Source organism: Numida meleagris, chromosome 12 (genome assembly GCF_002078875.1).
Source record: "Numida meleagris isolate 19003 breed g44 Domestic line chromosome 12, NumMel1.0, whole genome shotgun sequence".
Taxonomy (NCBI): domain Eukaryota; kingdom Metazoa; phylum Chordata; class Aves; order Galliformes; family Numididae; genus Numida; species Numida meleagris.
In genome coordinates, this window is record NC_034420.1 from 14,541,909 (window position 1) to 14,556,006 (window position 14,098).

The following is a 14,098-nucleotide window of genomic DNA, read 5'->3' on the forward strand; positions in this document are numbered from 1 at the left end:
ATAGTGACAATCAGCTGAGATGTTTAACTTAGATCAGGCTTGACCTAAAAGACACATGGATGCCCAGGCAAATGAATGGTCTGCCAGTGCCAGGACGGCTTCTGCAGCCTCCCAGAGAAAGCAGAGAAGATCCCCAGGCAATGGAAATGCTGTCCTGGACTTGTTTCACTGCCTCCATCTGATGCTGTATTTAGTGATTATTATGCTATTATTTTTGACATTTGAGTCAATCCTTGGTTCTGTTTAACTCCATAGCCCAAAGACTTGGTGATTATGGCTTAAGACTGCTTTTTCTGGAGCTCAGACTCTTATCAAGTTTTTGCATAGGGTTAAGGTTGTGCTCAACGACTGCTGTTAGGGACTGATTTCTGGGCTCAGGCAGAGACAAAAATAAAGAAAACCTTTGTAATGTGGAATCCTGCTTATAAAAACTATACTGGCCAACACTATCGTGTTCCTAGGATGCATTAATTAAATTCTACAATTTCACATAGAGTCTAGAACGAACTGTTGGTTTGTATGCTGGTCTCCAAAACATTTCACTGATGATCAGAAGAGAGGAGGTGAGATGGAAAAACCGTGCAGACTGCTGCCCAAAATTGTAATGGCAGGAGCAGGGAGGACTGTTAGGACAATGTGCAGAACTTCAGGAAGTATCACCTCTCTTCCCTGGTCCATCGAAGTGCCCATTCAAATCCCACAGCACTAACAGAAACCAGAAGAAGCAGCTCTCATTGGGTTGTTCTCCGGCTTTCTTGAAACCATGCTGGGGATTGGGATTTATGGACAACAGCTTCCACTGTAACGGACCCAGTATCATTTATGCACTGGAACTGTAATGTTTCAGTCCACTTAGAGCCATATTTGCACCTTTTTCTCTGGAGGTTTCTCTTCCCATTTAAGCTACATGTATTTTCTACAATACGTGTCACGCTTCTGCTGTGAACACAGTACTGAAGGTAGTGAAGACCTTTTCTTTTTTGAAATCTCTGTCTTTATTTGTTCCTATCTTGTGGAATTAAGATTAAATTGCATCTAGAAAACTTGTTTCACTCTCACCCTTTATATATTTTCTTTTTCACATGTCTATAGGCTTTATTAATTTTTTCTGATCCAGATAAGATTTCAAGTCATGAAATGAGATATTCTCTTAAGAATGAACCTTTGTATTCACACTCTGTCAGCATTTCTGTCATCCTAACAGCAGCAGACAGGCATTTCCCTGCAATCTCTATCTGAAGGAAGATGGAATTTTGATTTAATAAAGAAATTGAGAAATTGATACATACAAGAATGACACACCTTGAGTTTAATAGTATCACAGTGCTTGGGAAAAATACTTTAATGTCAGAAAGCATTATGCTGAGTGGAGGAATTGCTTTAATCTCAGCTCTCTTACTTTTTGAGTTTCTATAGACAAGAGAAAACATCTAATTTTTTCAGAAACGATTCAGGCTTCAGAACAAAGTGCTTTTCTTCTCTTTTGGTGAATTCAGACTGGGAATGTGCAATGCACAGGCTGCAAATGCACTTTCTTAAAATTTACTGAGAATGGCTCTGTATGCTCACGGTTGTTACAGTTTCCTCTTTAAGCTCTCCCAGAATGGTCACATAAGAAAATATTTGCAGTTACTACTGCATGGGACATCTGCACTGGAAATATAAGGAGGTCTGCTACAAAATGTGAATCTAGTCAACATCAGCCATAAATACCTGTTGAGAACTAACACTGCACCAAGGTTTTGCAGCAAAGGAATGAACCCCTGTCATCAGTGTTGGGATTGTTTCTAATGCATTTCATTTAAACGGAAGACCTCCTACATCTGCCATAACATTCCTAGAAAAGAATAAGGAAATGTGGACTTTGAGTCAAGGCAATATCCACTTTCCTAAAAACACACTTATGGACCTTGGTAAGAAGTAAACTTGTTGATAAGGGCTCTTGAATAAAATAGATTGTGTTAGAAAGTCTTTCTGGAACTTAGAAACATGCAAATTTTCCGATAGTTTATGACATGGACAGAATAGAACATTCTATTTTTGACATTTTAAAATTTCATATAAGAAAAAGAGATAATAACCAGAATCATAAGGCTTTATTTATGTTTCTGTTAGACCTAAATTGCCCTGTTTTTGAAGTAGTTATTTTCCTGCAGTGACCAGAGGCTTGTATTCCTTTGAAAAGGGCTTTAACCAAGGCTGTTGCTGGAGCTGAACAAAAAAAAAAAGAAATATCCTTCTTTAGTCCTTTTTCATGTTTCTTATGAGGTGTTATGAGCAAGGGGTAGATATTAAGAGAGATTTGAGGATGTCCTGTCATTGAGGGAAATTAATCTGTGTAATATACTGCAAAAAAAAAAAAAAGAAACGCATGTGCTTTGACATTGTTCTGGAAAGCGTATGTACAATATGGCACTTGCATTGCTGTGTATTGACATCTTCCTGGAATAATGGTTACTTAGGCCACAGAAAATGTAAAAAAAAAAAAAAAAAAAAAAAAGTGTTATTTAAACTGATCAGGAAAAAAAATTTTTCAAAAGGAACAGAACAAATACTGGTTGCTGGGGAGAGGTCTTGTCTTGCATCATCAACACGCTTATTCATGGCTTACTGTATTGAAATAAATCCGTATGTTCTAGGGAGTGAATCTCCAGATTTTGTGGTAATTTTAAGAGGAGACTTTCATATCAAGGCATATGAAAACTATTACAAAGGAATCTTTAAATGAAATGATATTTCCTATGCATTGTTAATGAACCAAAAATTCAGCATTAATAAAAGATTCTAATATATAACTGCTTAGGATGTAGTAAAGAAGAGAAGTAGGCACATCATTAGGTTTAATACTGACACTTGCATACATTCATAAAACACACACACACACACAAGCACGTCTCGTATGAATGTTCTATTCTTTCATTTTCTGCCTACTGCATAGTCGGGAGGGTTAGACAATATATATGGATGAATGGGAGAAATGATACTGATGTGCACAGAAGAAAGCAAAAATCTTATCTTGTGTATGTTTCATTTCAGTTGGGACGGACCCTCCGAAGCCCTTTCATGAAGTTTGTGGCACACGCAGTTTCTTTCACAATCTTCCTTGGACTGTTAGTAGTGAACGCTTCGGATCGGTTTGAAGGAGTGAAAAATCTTCCCAACGAAACCATCACAGATCATCCCAAACAAATATTTAGAGTCAAAACCACTCAGTTCTCATGGACAGAATTGCTGATCATGAAGTGGGTATTGGGTAAGCAAAGACAAAAACGTCTTAAAGTCCTTCAGGGAAATTAAACTTGACTATCATAGCATGATGGACAGTGATATTCCAGAGAGAGGGGGGAAAAATAATTACAAAAAAAATGAGGCCAACTTTCAGGCTGATTAAGATATTTTGATTGATTAAAACATAATCAGAAAAGACTTTTATTTTGGTCCCCGCTTTTGAAAATATTGAATGATTCTCAGTAAATTCCAACTTTCCTAGGTTTTCCATTTTCCAGGGTAATTTCCAGATGATGTGTGTTTACTGCCATTTCTTTAATCACTGCATCTTAAAGAATGTAGTATTCTACGCAGTCGTAGTAACTTACAGCTTCTCTGAGTGGGAAAAAACGTGTCCTCTGGGACATGAACAACCAGCTTCTTTTATTATCCTGCTATGGCATCCTATGATAACTCACAGGACCTTGGTTACCTCATCTGTAAAATGGGTATATATTGCTGTTTGTTTCTTTGAAAAGAGCTCTGAGATCTAGTGATGAAAGTTGCATGGTAAATAAGAGCTGGATTTCATTAAGTTTGTAGTATGGAACAGCTACAGATGAGATAACTTTTTTAAACGAAATGAAGTTGCCTACAATTTATAAAGCACGGGTGCTTTTGGGTGAACCCTTCAAGTGCAAAACTATGTCACATGCACACGTCAGACTTCATGGGGTTTTTTTTGGCAGATTCAGATGTATTACCTCTCCTGGCTCAGTCTATTCCTGGCAGGTCAGCTACTTTGAACCACTAATCTCAACAAGCTCAGAAAGATTTATTGGGAAATTGAGCTTATCGACTCTGCAGAATCTTTATCTACCTCTTCTGTACCTATTTTTATTTTTCACCATGATTTTTATTATTTTCTTGCACTAGGACAAATAACATCACACTTCTATAAGTACTGATGACATTAAATCCCTCTGAAAAATAGAATAGGGCTGCTCTATCTGATGACTTCCTGGCCACCATTTCTTTGTTCCCTGTCCCCACAATAAGTGAAGTTTCATACAGGATATTAGACAAGAAAAAAAAAAAAAACCTGAATAGATGCCAGACTGGATAGAGTAAGAGATATTTTTAAAATGATATTAAAGCATTTGGACAAGATGATTAGATTTTAGCCTAGGTATTCTTTTCTCATAGGCAGAAGGTATCTGCCTGCCTGGAGAGAGTTCCTGAGAGATGAAGAAGAAAACATTTCATTTAAAAGCAAAGGTTTTCACTTTCCTGGGAGAAGAAAAGTGATTCATTGTTCAGATTTCTGAATATAATGAGATTTTCTAATGACTGCCTACATCAGCACTGACAGTCTTCTCTGGCCATTTTGTCTGTCTACCTACAATAGAGCTTCAAATAATGTTTCAGCCATACTAATGCAAAATTTCAGTGCATGTGGACAGCGGACTGCTGGCCTGGGGGCTTGGGAACTTAATGGGCCATGTATGTGACCATCAACTTTAACTGTCAAGGTACTAGGGATTGTGATGTGCCCAGTCTTTGGGTACAAAAATATTGTAGATATGGTAAGTATACATCTAAAAGAGTAAATATAATTACATAAATATATTGCTATAGCCAAATATCACAGGCAAAGATGGCAAGACATGCTTTCTAAAGACAGAAATGTAAGTAGATAGTAAGTATATGCTGAAGTGTAGTAAATCTCTTATGTACTAAATATACCTGGCTATATTTAATCTTCCTTGGCAACAGCTGCAGCTGCTTTCTCCAGTCTCAAAAGTATAGGTGATTACCAACATTTCAATTCATAGCACAATCGAAATGTGAAATCTTATTTATTCTCAGTTTTAAAACAGCTTCGTCCTGTTTCTGTACCTTCTCTTTGCAGGAATGATGAATGCTGATGACACCTTACTTGTTTCAACTATAGCAGACTCTTTCTGAGTAATTAGTTTACAGGTCCCTGATCTTGATTCTCCTGGAGGAGAGAAAATTGGCTAAGTTACCTGGTTGTCAACAAAAATATTGTAACAGATGTTCAGAAAAGCATTATTTGAGAATAATGTGACACTTTAACATGGCATATTGTGGCCAAGAGTGAGTAAAATCTGTGATAACACTCCCTGCAAATAATTTTGCTGGAGGTATGAAAATTGATCCACCTGTATATATTTTAAGGGAAAAATACTAGTGCAAGAACGACAGACTACTGTTAGACAAAAAAAATCCCATTGCCATGTCTAGCTCCTAACTGTTTGTGATGGAGGTGAGTAATTGGAGTAAACTAAGTGGAGACAACAACTTCCAGCCAGGCAAGCACTTTATTCTGCTCAAAAATCCATAGCAGAGGCTCTATTTTCTATTACCCTGCAGTTCTGAAATGGCTGTAAAGGATTGTTGGATCAGTCAGGTAGTGTTGGTAGCCCATTTAATGTCCCTGTGAAGAGCCATATAGGCAACAGCATTTATAGATGGGAAAATGTTGTTTTGTTCTCACTCCTTTTTGTTACAAATGAGCATTCAAGAGCTGCTGATGGCAAAATCATCGGTGCAAAGAAATAGTGATGGTCTCACACAAGAACTTGCCCCTTGGCCTTACAACACTGGGCACAGCAAGTTAAACTCATGCACCTCAGGTGTTTGTGCCCCTTGCCTACCTTTCTCCCTGCATGCAGGTCTTCCCACCTCTTGCATTAGGAAAGCTGGGACTTTCTATGTGAGAAATGTGCCCCAAACGCTCATTGAAACTAGGGAGGTTCTATTCAGAGAGACAATTTCCCCGTTGCAAAAGCAGCAGATCCTATTCAGAATTTCCAATTTGCAGAGCAAGCAGTGGAGCTCTGGGTGGACACAACCTGAGCACAACCGTCTCTGCTAATCCTGCAGCCTTTGGCAGATTTGGGAAGGCTCAAAGTAGGCTCTCCAGCATCAGCTGCTCGTGATTTATGTATCAGGGCAGTGGATATAAAAATCTGACAAGCTGTTCCTCCGTGCACAGGTGGTGAACAGCACGCCTTGCGTACTTCCATTTTTCTCCTAAACAGGCTGTGCCTGTAGCTCAACTCTTCTTCCCCTCCTGAAACCAGGAGTGCCCATCAAGGTGACATTTCCAACTATCCCTGCTGTGGGACTGCAGGCACCTCCAGGAACTGGGGAGCAGAAGCTGCTCATATCACCTCTCTCTGCATCAAATTCAGGGAAATGATCTCTCCCAGAGCCACCAAGGGCCTCAGAAATACCGTACTGAAATGCATTCACGCTCAGGGAAATCTACTTTAGCCTCACTGCCTGACTTCTCTCTATTCTGCATCCCTTTTTAAGTCCCATCCCCTGAATTTTATTTACTTTCTCTCTCTTGAGTATTTTTATTTTAGAAGATTTGAATACTCTCCCACAATGTACATGTAACTAGCCAGCAGTACTGACCACATAATTACTGTAACTTTTCTACTTGTCCTGAATAGACATTTTTCCATATGTATGGATAAAAAATGACTGTCACGTAGCTGGCAAAAAGAATGATGTAAATTATAGGCCAACAGTGTGATACTTTCACAGAGTGATTCTAATTTTAGTCAGTCTACTCAGTTTTAGACACGTCTTACTACATTAATCTGTGACTTAGGTATATTAAGTGACCGAGATTAGAAATAAATTTGAGGAGGAGAGTTAATATTTAAACCAGGAAAGACATTTATGGGCATCAGTGAAGAAGTGCTGTGTTTGGCAATGACGTGCACGTAATATTTCCTGAAGTACTTTAGTACTTTTTATACGATATGCGCACATAATGTGTAGCCTAATGTCTCATGTCTATCACTTTGAGAATTTTTTTTTTTTTGGAGCCAGAAATGTGTTCCTTTAATATTTCATCCTTACTCCAGAACAGTTCCTGAGAAACCAATTCTTTCATTTTCTGCCCTAGGCTATTTATTATTAAATCTCACCACAGTAAATGATGGCTTGGGATGAAGTTCCTGCTTTCACTCAGCCAAGAACCTGTGGACACTTCTGCCTCCCCCTGGCTTTCCTCAGCACTCAGCATACTATAGGTTTCTCCCAAGATAGATCTATATGAGCCATAACCTATGTCATGGTACAGCTCCTGGGATCTGCCTGGGGATCCCAGCATCACGGAGGTCGTAGGCTGGCAGTACCTGAAATAGATAGCTTAGCTTTCCTTTTTCTTCCAAACCCTTAAGAGTATTTGAGGACTGATGGCATCTGTTCTTGATCCTGTCAGCCTCGCACTGTTGTTTCCTTCCCTATAACCAACTCCTGACTGCCTCTTGGGACTGTGTGCGCTTCCAGGAACCTCTGAAGTAGCTGAGCAAATGCATTTACATGCCACACCACAAGAGCTTCCAGCAAAGAGAATGAAGAAGAGTTCATATAAAGGACATGGTTGCAGGAGGCTGCATGGAAATTGGCTGCCCCTGCTCGTGCTTGATTAAATGTGAATTTTGCTGCTGCTATGGAAACGGGATTGGAGGAAATATTTATAATTACCAGTGGGTAAAATATTCCAACATTTTATCTGTTCTGAAACATTTTGGCCCTGGCGTCCTGCTATGATTGAATATTGAGCAAGCTGGTGAACCTGACCTGAGCTCTCAGCTCCGATTCACCCAGTGAAATCATTTCTTTTCCCCAGCACTCCCCACTACAGCATGGATGTCAAAATCTTTGAATTTTCTGGCTTTGGTGGTTAGATTTATCTGTAAGTCTACTCTTAGAAAGATCCTAAATTCAGGGTAAACTTGGGATTTTCAAAGTGATAAAGCAGGCTTTAGTGTCTGGAAATTCATTATTATTTGGTATAAAAACTCAATGAAAAGTTCTGCAAGGACAGAAATTCTGTTTTTCCTTTTCTCTGATCAGGCTACATTTACTGCTAGGTCAGATTTCCTTTCACACAGCTGTTTCCAATCCCAAAGTGGTCTCATGCTCTGCATTAAGGGAGGAGAAAGACCTCAGCAGAGTAAGCAGTGCTGTCTTCAGTGGCCCAGCTTAGCAAGAAGGTTTTGGAGGAAAGAGAGGAAATCTGCATTTTTTTCCCAAGTAGATCAGCTGTAGGATTTTATAATGTCCCCAGTATTTGAGAAGTGTGCTTTCACTGATGGCAGAAGAAATCTGTTTCACCATTGATTAATCTAGTGAAATTTTGAAGTTTTAGCATTGTATGCTAGCTTAAAGATGCAATCATTTTTAAGAAAAGATGACATTGAGTGCTCTTTTGAGAAAGTCAGTTTAACTGAAGAGTTACTTGCTTCAATCTTAGAAGCCACTCGTAGCCAGGGAGTGGGTCTGTCTGATCACAAAAAGTGCCTTTGTCTGCTGGTTAACATGCTTTGGCCTCTCTGCAGGCATGATATGGTCAGAGTGTAAGGAGATCTGGGAAGAGGGCCCACGAGAGTACGTGGTACATCTCTGGAACCTTCTGGACTTTGGGATGCTGTCCATCTTTGTGGCATCGTTCACTGCCAGGTTCATGGCTTTTCTCAAAGCGACCGAAGCACAACAGTACGTAGATCAGTACGTTCAAGATGATGACCTCAATAATGTCACCCTTCCCCCTGAAGTTGCTTATTTTACTTACGGTAAGATGCTTTTTGCTATCTAACACTTCTTGTTCTTTCATGCTGATGCATGGTAGTGCTGGAAATACCTCTCTTTCTGTGATATTTCTGAAAGTTATTTTCAAATTAAAATCATTCTTCTGAGATTTACCTTTTCCAGCCTTTTTCATAAACACCCAGAAAGGACTGAGATCTGACCCTCATTGAATCTCTGATCTTGTTCTGAGGCTTAGGTCAATCACATCCTGAAAAATAGTTTGAGCAACAGATTACTGGAACCTGGGAGGATATAATTTAAGTTATAGACGATGAACCCACTTTATTTTCCAAATGGGAGAGGAGGGACATGTGAACCAATGTGAGATCTGGAGCTGCATTTTTACTGGTGGCGTGCTCTGCATCTGTTACATCCAGTGTCTGTGTAACAGACATACCAAGAGAAATCACACTCATACACTGCTCCTTCTCCAAGAGAAGACCTTTTTTTCTGAGATTCTATATAGTTTACAAGTGCTAACATTTGGAAATGCAAGCAATGTCATAACCTTGGTTAACATTTTTGATGTTTTTTCTTTGCTATTCACAAACAAACAGAGCTTTACACTCTCATGTAGTGACTGGACTTGTTGCGTGCTTCTGTAAGCTTGAGATATAACCTTGGATAAAATCTGTGGGGACTTTGCTTGTGGAGGGCTGCAAGGTCTGCGGGTGTGGGTACAGAGGAGCACCCTTTGCTTGCTAGCTTTGTAAAGCAATGTTCTAGCAATGAGCTTGGACCAGAGAGGCAGATCTGGGCTGACAGTCTTCAGTCACTGTAGACTTGCACCATGTGGCACCATGGACACATGCCCTGAGCCCACAGCCACGGACTTGCTCAGCCTCCTGCTTGCTGCGGCCTCTCTGAAGGTAAGCTTCCCCCTCCCTGCCCCAGCAAGCAAGAGGCCTCTGAACTCACGCTGTGGTTTTGCTCTCTCTGGTTTGCTGCTGACCCATTTAAAGTGAATTCATGATATAGAAGTGCAAAGGGTCCAGAACAAAATGTCACAAGCAGATCCTGTGAATTCCTCCGTCTGCTTCTTTTCCTTGGGTACAGATTACTGGAAATAATGGTGAAGTTTACTGCTGTGTCCTTAAAGATGTCACTTGTTTTAGCTCTGAGTTGATGTTTTCATCAAGGAGCTCTGCTGATGCAATGACTCTTATAATCTATATTAATATAAATGGTCAATTTTTCAGTAGAGCAAACAAGTGATGCATATCTGATATCAACAAGACATTTTTTAAAGTAGAAATATTAGAGTGGCTATGTTGTCATAATTGGTTTCAATTTAAAGATAACACAATGATGATATGTTTAGTGGCTGTACCTGCTTTATCCAAACGAATTCAAGCTTCCTTGTCTAAACTTACGGAGAGAGATCTCAGCCTCCCGAATATTTCTCTTCCATGTATTGACATCGTGCCATGTATGTAGCTAGAGTTATAGCCAGACTCTACTCTGTTGTGATTTTGGTTTTCAATCTCAGGGCCATAAGCCGGAAAAGGGACAGCACAGTTGATGTTCCAATAGCAAATCAAAACTACCAAACTTTTTAAAAGTCATGTTATTTATCTGCTCTGTGACTTTGGTAAATCTCAGTGACTTGCTCATTTCTCATCTTTTCCATGTCAAAAATGCAACTGTTTCTCGCCCACCCTTGTAAAGAATGCTGAGGACTTCAGTGACTAGTTGTTTAAAACCTTTTTTTTTCCTTTAACTCCTGCCCAGAAACAAAATTCAGCCCTAAAAAGGAGTCATTTATCATCATAACATCCATCTACCTCTTTTCATTACTAATATCTAATGTCCGTGTATTGTTTTAGCCAGGAACAAGTGGCTTCCCTCGGATCCTCAGATCATTTCAGAAGGACTGTATGCAATAGCTGTGGTACTCAGCTTCTCCCGCATTGCTTACATTCTTCCAGCCAACGAAAGCTTCGGGCCCCTGCAGATCTCTTTGGGAAGGACTGTGAAGGATATCTTCAAGTTCATGGTCATCTTCATCATGGTGTTCCTGGCCTTCATGATTGGAATGTTCAACCTTTACTCTTACTACCTTGGTGCAAAATACAACCCTGCATTTACAACGTGAGTACTTACGGAAAAGGGGCTGCTCTTGCAGGGCTCTGCTTGTTCTGGTTTATTTCTGCTGCTAACTCCGCTTAGATAGCAGGGATGTTGCCAAACGCTCTTCTGCTGTTAGTGAGGTGCCTGGCTAAAAGCAGAGAGAAGTGTCTTTGTAGTGGGTGATTGTATATGCAAACAGAAGTCCATCACTTAAACGTACCTTTGTGTTCCCTACTCTTCCTGTGAGCCCACTGAATTTAACCCTCCCTTCCTCTTAGCTGCTCCCTCCCTACTTCTCCCTGGACTTCCTGCTTTCCTTTATGCCCTGATCCTTTAAGTCCAATCATCTGTCCTTTCAACCAAATACTCTCATTTCACTGTATCCTATTCCAAGAAAGATTACTTTTCAGCTCAACCAGAGATGAACCTGAAGTATGTCAGCATGGCTCTGCAGAGTCAGTATTTGCAGGATTAGAGCTTCAAAATGTGGAGGTCTATGCAGCATATACTCACGGTAACTTTGCTGAGGCTAGATGTAAAATTATTGTTCTTTAAACTGCAAGCTGAAATGCATGTAAAACAAGAGAGGCTTTTTTCTTACATGAAGTCTGTTTTAAGATGTCACCTGAGAGCAGCTGCATTTATACGGTAACCATGCAGAGCCAGCTGCTGGTCACAATGCTCAAAAGCAGCCAGGATGCCAGTGCTGGGTTTCTCTAGATCCTGGCTGGGTGCTTTTCAGCAGAGGCCACGTGAAAGCTGCAGGGAGCACTTTGCCTGGTACTGGTCACGTCAGACAGGGTCCACCTGGGTAGTGCTCACCCCCCCCATGTCTATCCAACCCTCAGTGCAGGGTAGGAGCCTCGTAACTCTTCTCTGGCCCTTACAGTACAATGAGGGCTTGTTCTCAAGTAATGTACATGCTGTCCTCCCTTGAAGTGAAGTACCACAGCAGGCAGCTTTGCATTGTGCACAAAACCACTGTGACTTGCCTTGGGGACACGGCAGGGGCTTTCCTTCCCACACACCCACCTGTGAGGGAAGAGGAAATCTTGGTGTGATGCTTTCCCCTTGCTGTGTCCTGACTTCAAGGCAACCTCACCACACTTGTAATGCCTGAGATGAGGAGCAGACAGCAGCTGGCACTGGATGTGTCATTTCTCTAACATGTCATACAGCAAGCCTTAGCTCATAGCTCCTCTAGGAGAAATGAGCTTTTTGGCATCTGCCTTTCTGCCTTGCGAGTGGCTGTGTCCTTCCAAATGCACAGGAGCCAGTTTTACCACACTACTCTCTTGTGCAACACATACTTTGTACTACAATGTTTAAATTTTCTGATTGAACCAAATGTGCCTTCTGGACCTTTCTGTAGCCTCAGGATACGCTTTAATGGAAGGACTTATGAGGGCAGATGCAATTATATTTATCTGTGCTTGGCAGTAAGAGAGAAGAAAATTGAGTGTGGGATGTGACTTGGTTCTTATTGGAAGAGGAGATGTCCTTGAAGCGCAAGAGTTAATGCGAAGTTGAGTCAATGCTGTCCCTGATTGCAGCAGTTGTGGTGTCCCCCAAGCACATCATCAGAGCACCTGTTGACAGATTCCAGGCTCTAATGCAATAGTGGTAACCATCCAGTTAACACACACACACAGTACCAGTGGATCTCTCCATCTTTTGATGGAAATAATGAGCAAACATTGCCCGAAATGGTGACTACTCACTGGAGAAAAGATTGCTCGAGCGCCTGAGGGCTGTCTGGGCTGGGGAGAGTCCTGTCAAAAGGCACTGCTTGTCCTCCTTAACGTCAGCCTTGTGATCATTTATCCTGGAGGGACTTCATGGTGTTACGAAGCAAATTTTCCATGAAGACGAATTTTCCTTTTAATCGTTTGGAAAAGATTTAAAATAAACTTGATTTCCTCTGATTATATAAACACACAGAAGCGTTAAAGGATGATGAGTGAAAATGAGCTCTTCATCACACGAAACAAAGAGTGTAAATTAATATTAATCCTCAAAATCCTTCTCAGACACCTCATTCAGCAAACCAGAAACCTACAGTCCCAAACAACTTCAGTAAGCTAAGAACACAGTGTATTGGCAGAGGGGCCAACTCTCACAGCATTTCCTGCTCTGCTTCCTTTGAGCCGTCCATGAGCCCTCCTGAACACGGTGTTCTCCTGCTGCCATTCATTTATTTGTGACAAGAAGGAAAACCTCAACGCGCTGTCAAAATTCACTGAGCCAAAGAAAAACGCTCACTTTGCTGAAGTTGTAAGCATTCTGTGACTTCACTGACTTCGCTGAACACGCCTCGGAGCAGATGTTGCAAGTTCTAATGAGGATGTGTGAAATTTTACGGAAATTAAGTTTTCTACTCAAAACGATCCCTGTTTTACTATGAGCCCTGACTGGGATATCACTTGGCTGATTGCAACAGAAGAAAAAAACCTGCTGGATTTGTGCGTTAATCAGACTGTGGCCAGTTCCAAAGGGCGTTGAATTTCAGCTCCCTCTGAACATCACATGGATATATCCAGTGATACCGTCACAGACAAGGAGCTGCTCATGGAAATAACATCGAATTTGAGACAACCACAGCTTCCCAGGACAGTATGTAGGCGGAAAAAGAGTACATATTTGTCCCAGGTATCATTGAGATGGAATTGCGTGCTTAGATCTAATAATAACAATCCATGAATGCTGGTGTAGCTTGCACTTTTGGAATCCTGTTCTTTTTGCCTTCTGCAGAGCAGGCACACAGCACCCCGGTGGCCTCTGAACCATGTTATCATGCGGTTTCTGTCAGTTCTTCAATTTTAATGTTCTTGACGCAAAGGAAATGAAAATGCAGTGTGCTTTTCCTCACACTGTTAAACACTGAGATTATTTAGCCATGGTATACTGTCAAACTTTTTTTTTTTTAAGTTCTTTGGTGCTGGAACGTAGGTAGTTTTCAGGACTCTTCAGCCGACCCCAGCTCTGTTTATGTGTTTATTGTATGCTGTGTACAGAACACAGCTCTCCAAACAGCCTGCAATTATGAACATGCTATGCAAACAAAATAGAAATGGAGGCAAGACTGATTGCGGTCGTCTTGCTTTCTGCATTGCAAATCAAGTTGAAGGCTACAACGTGAGGGTTTCTGTCTGCTTCTTCCCAAGGGGAGCTGTGACTCACT

General features: G+C 40.8%; 1 protein-coding gene across 1 annotated transcript in view; it reads left to right on the forward strand.

Annotated features, from left to right (window-relative positions):
• TRPC7 (transient receptor potential cation channel subfamily C member 7) overlaps nt 1–14,098 on the forward strand; it is a 69,208-nt gene that overhangs the window by 38,135 nt on the left and 16,975 nt on the right. The window contains exons 5-7 of the mRNA XM_021410853.1: nt 3,037–3,253; nt 8,598–8,831; nt 10,674–10,938. Coding sequence (XP_021266528.1) covers nt 3,037–3,253; nt 8,598–8,831; nt 10,674–10,938 — 716 coding nt within the window. The remainder of the gene's footprint in view (nt 1–3,036; nt 3,254–8,597; nt 8,832–10,673; nt 10,939–14,098) is intronic.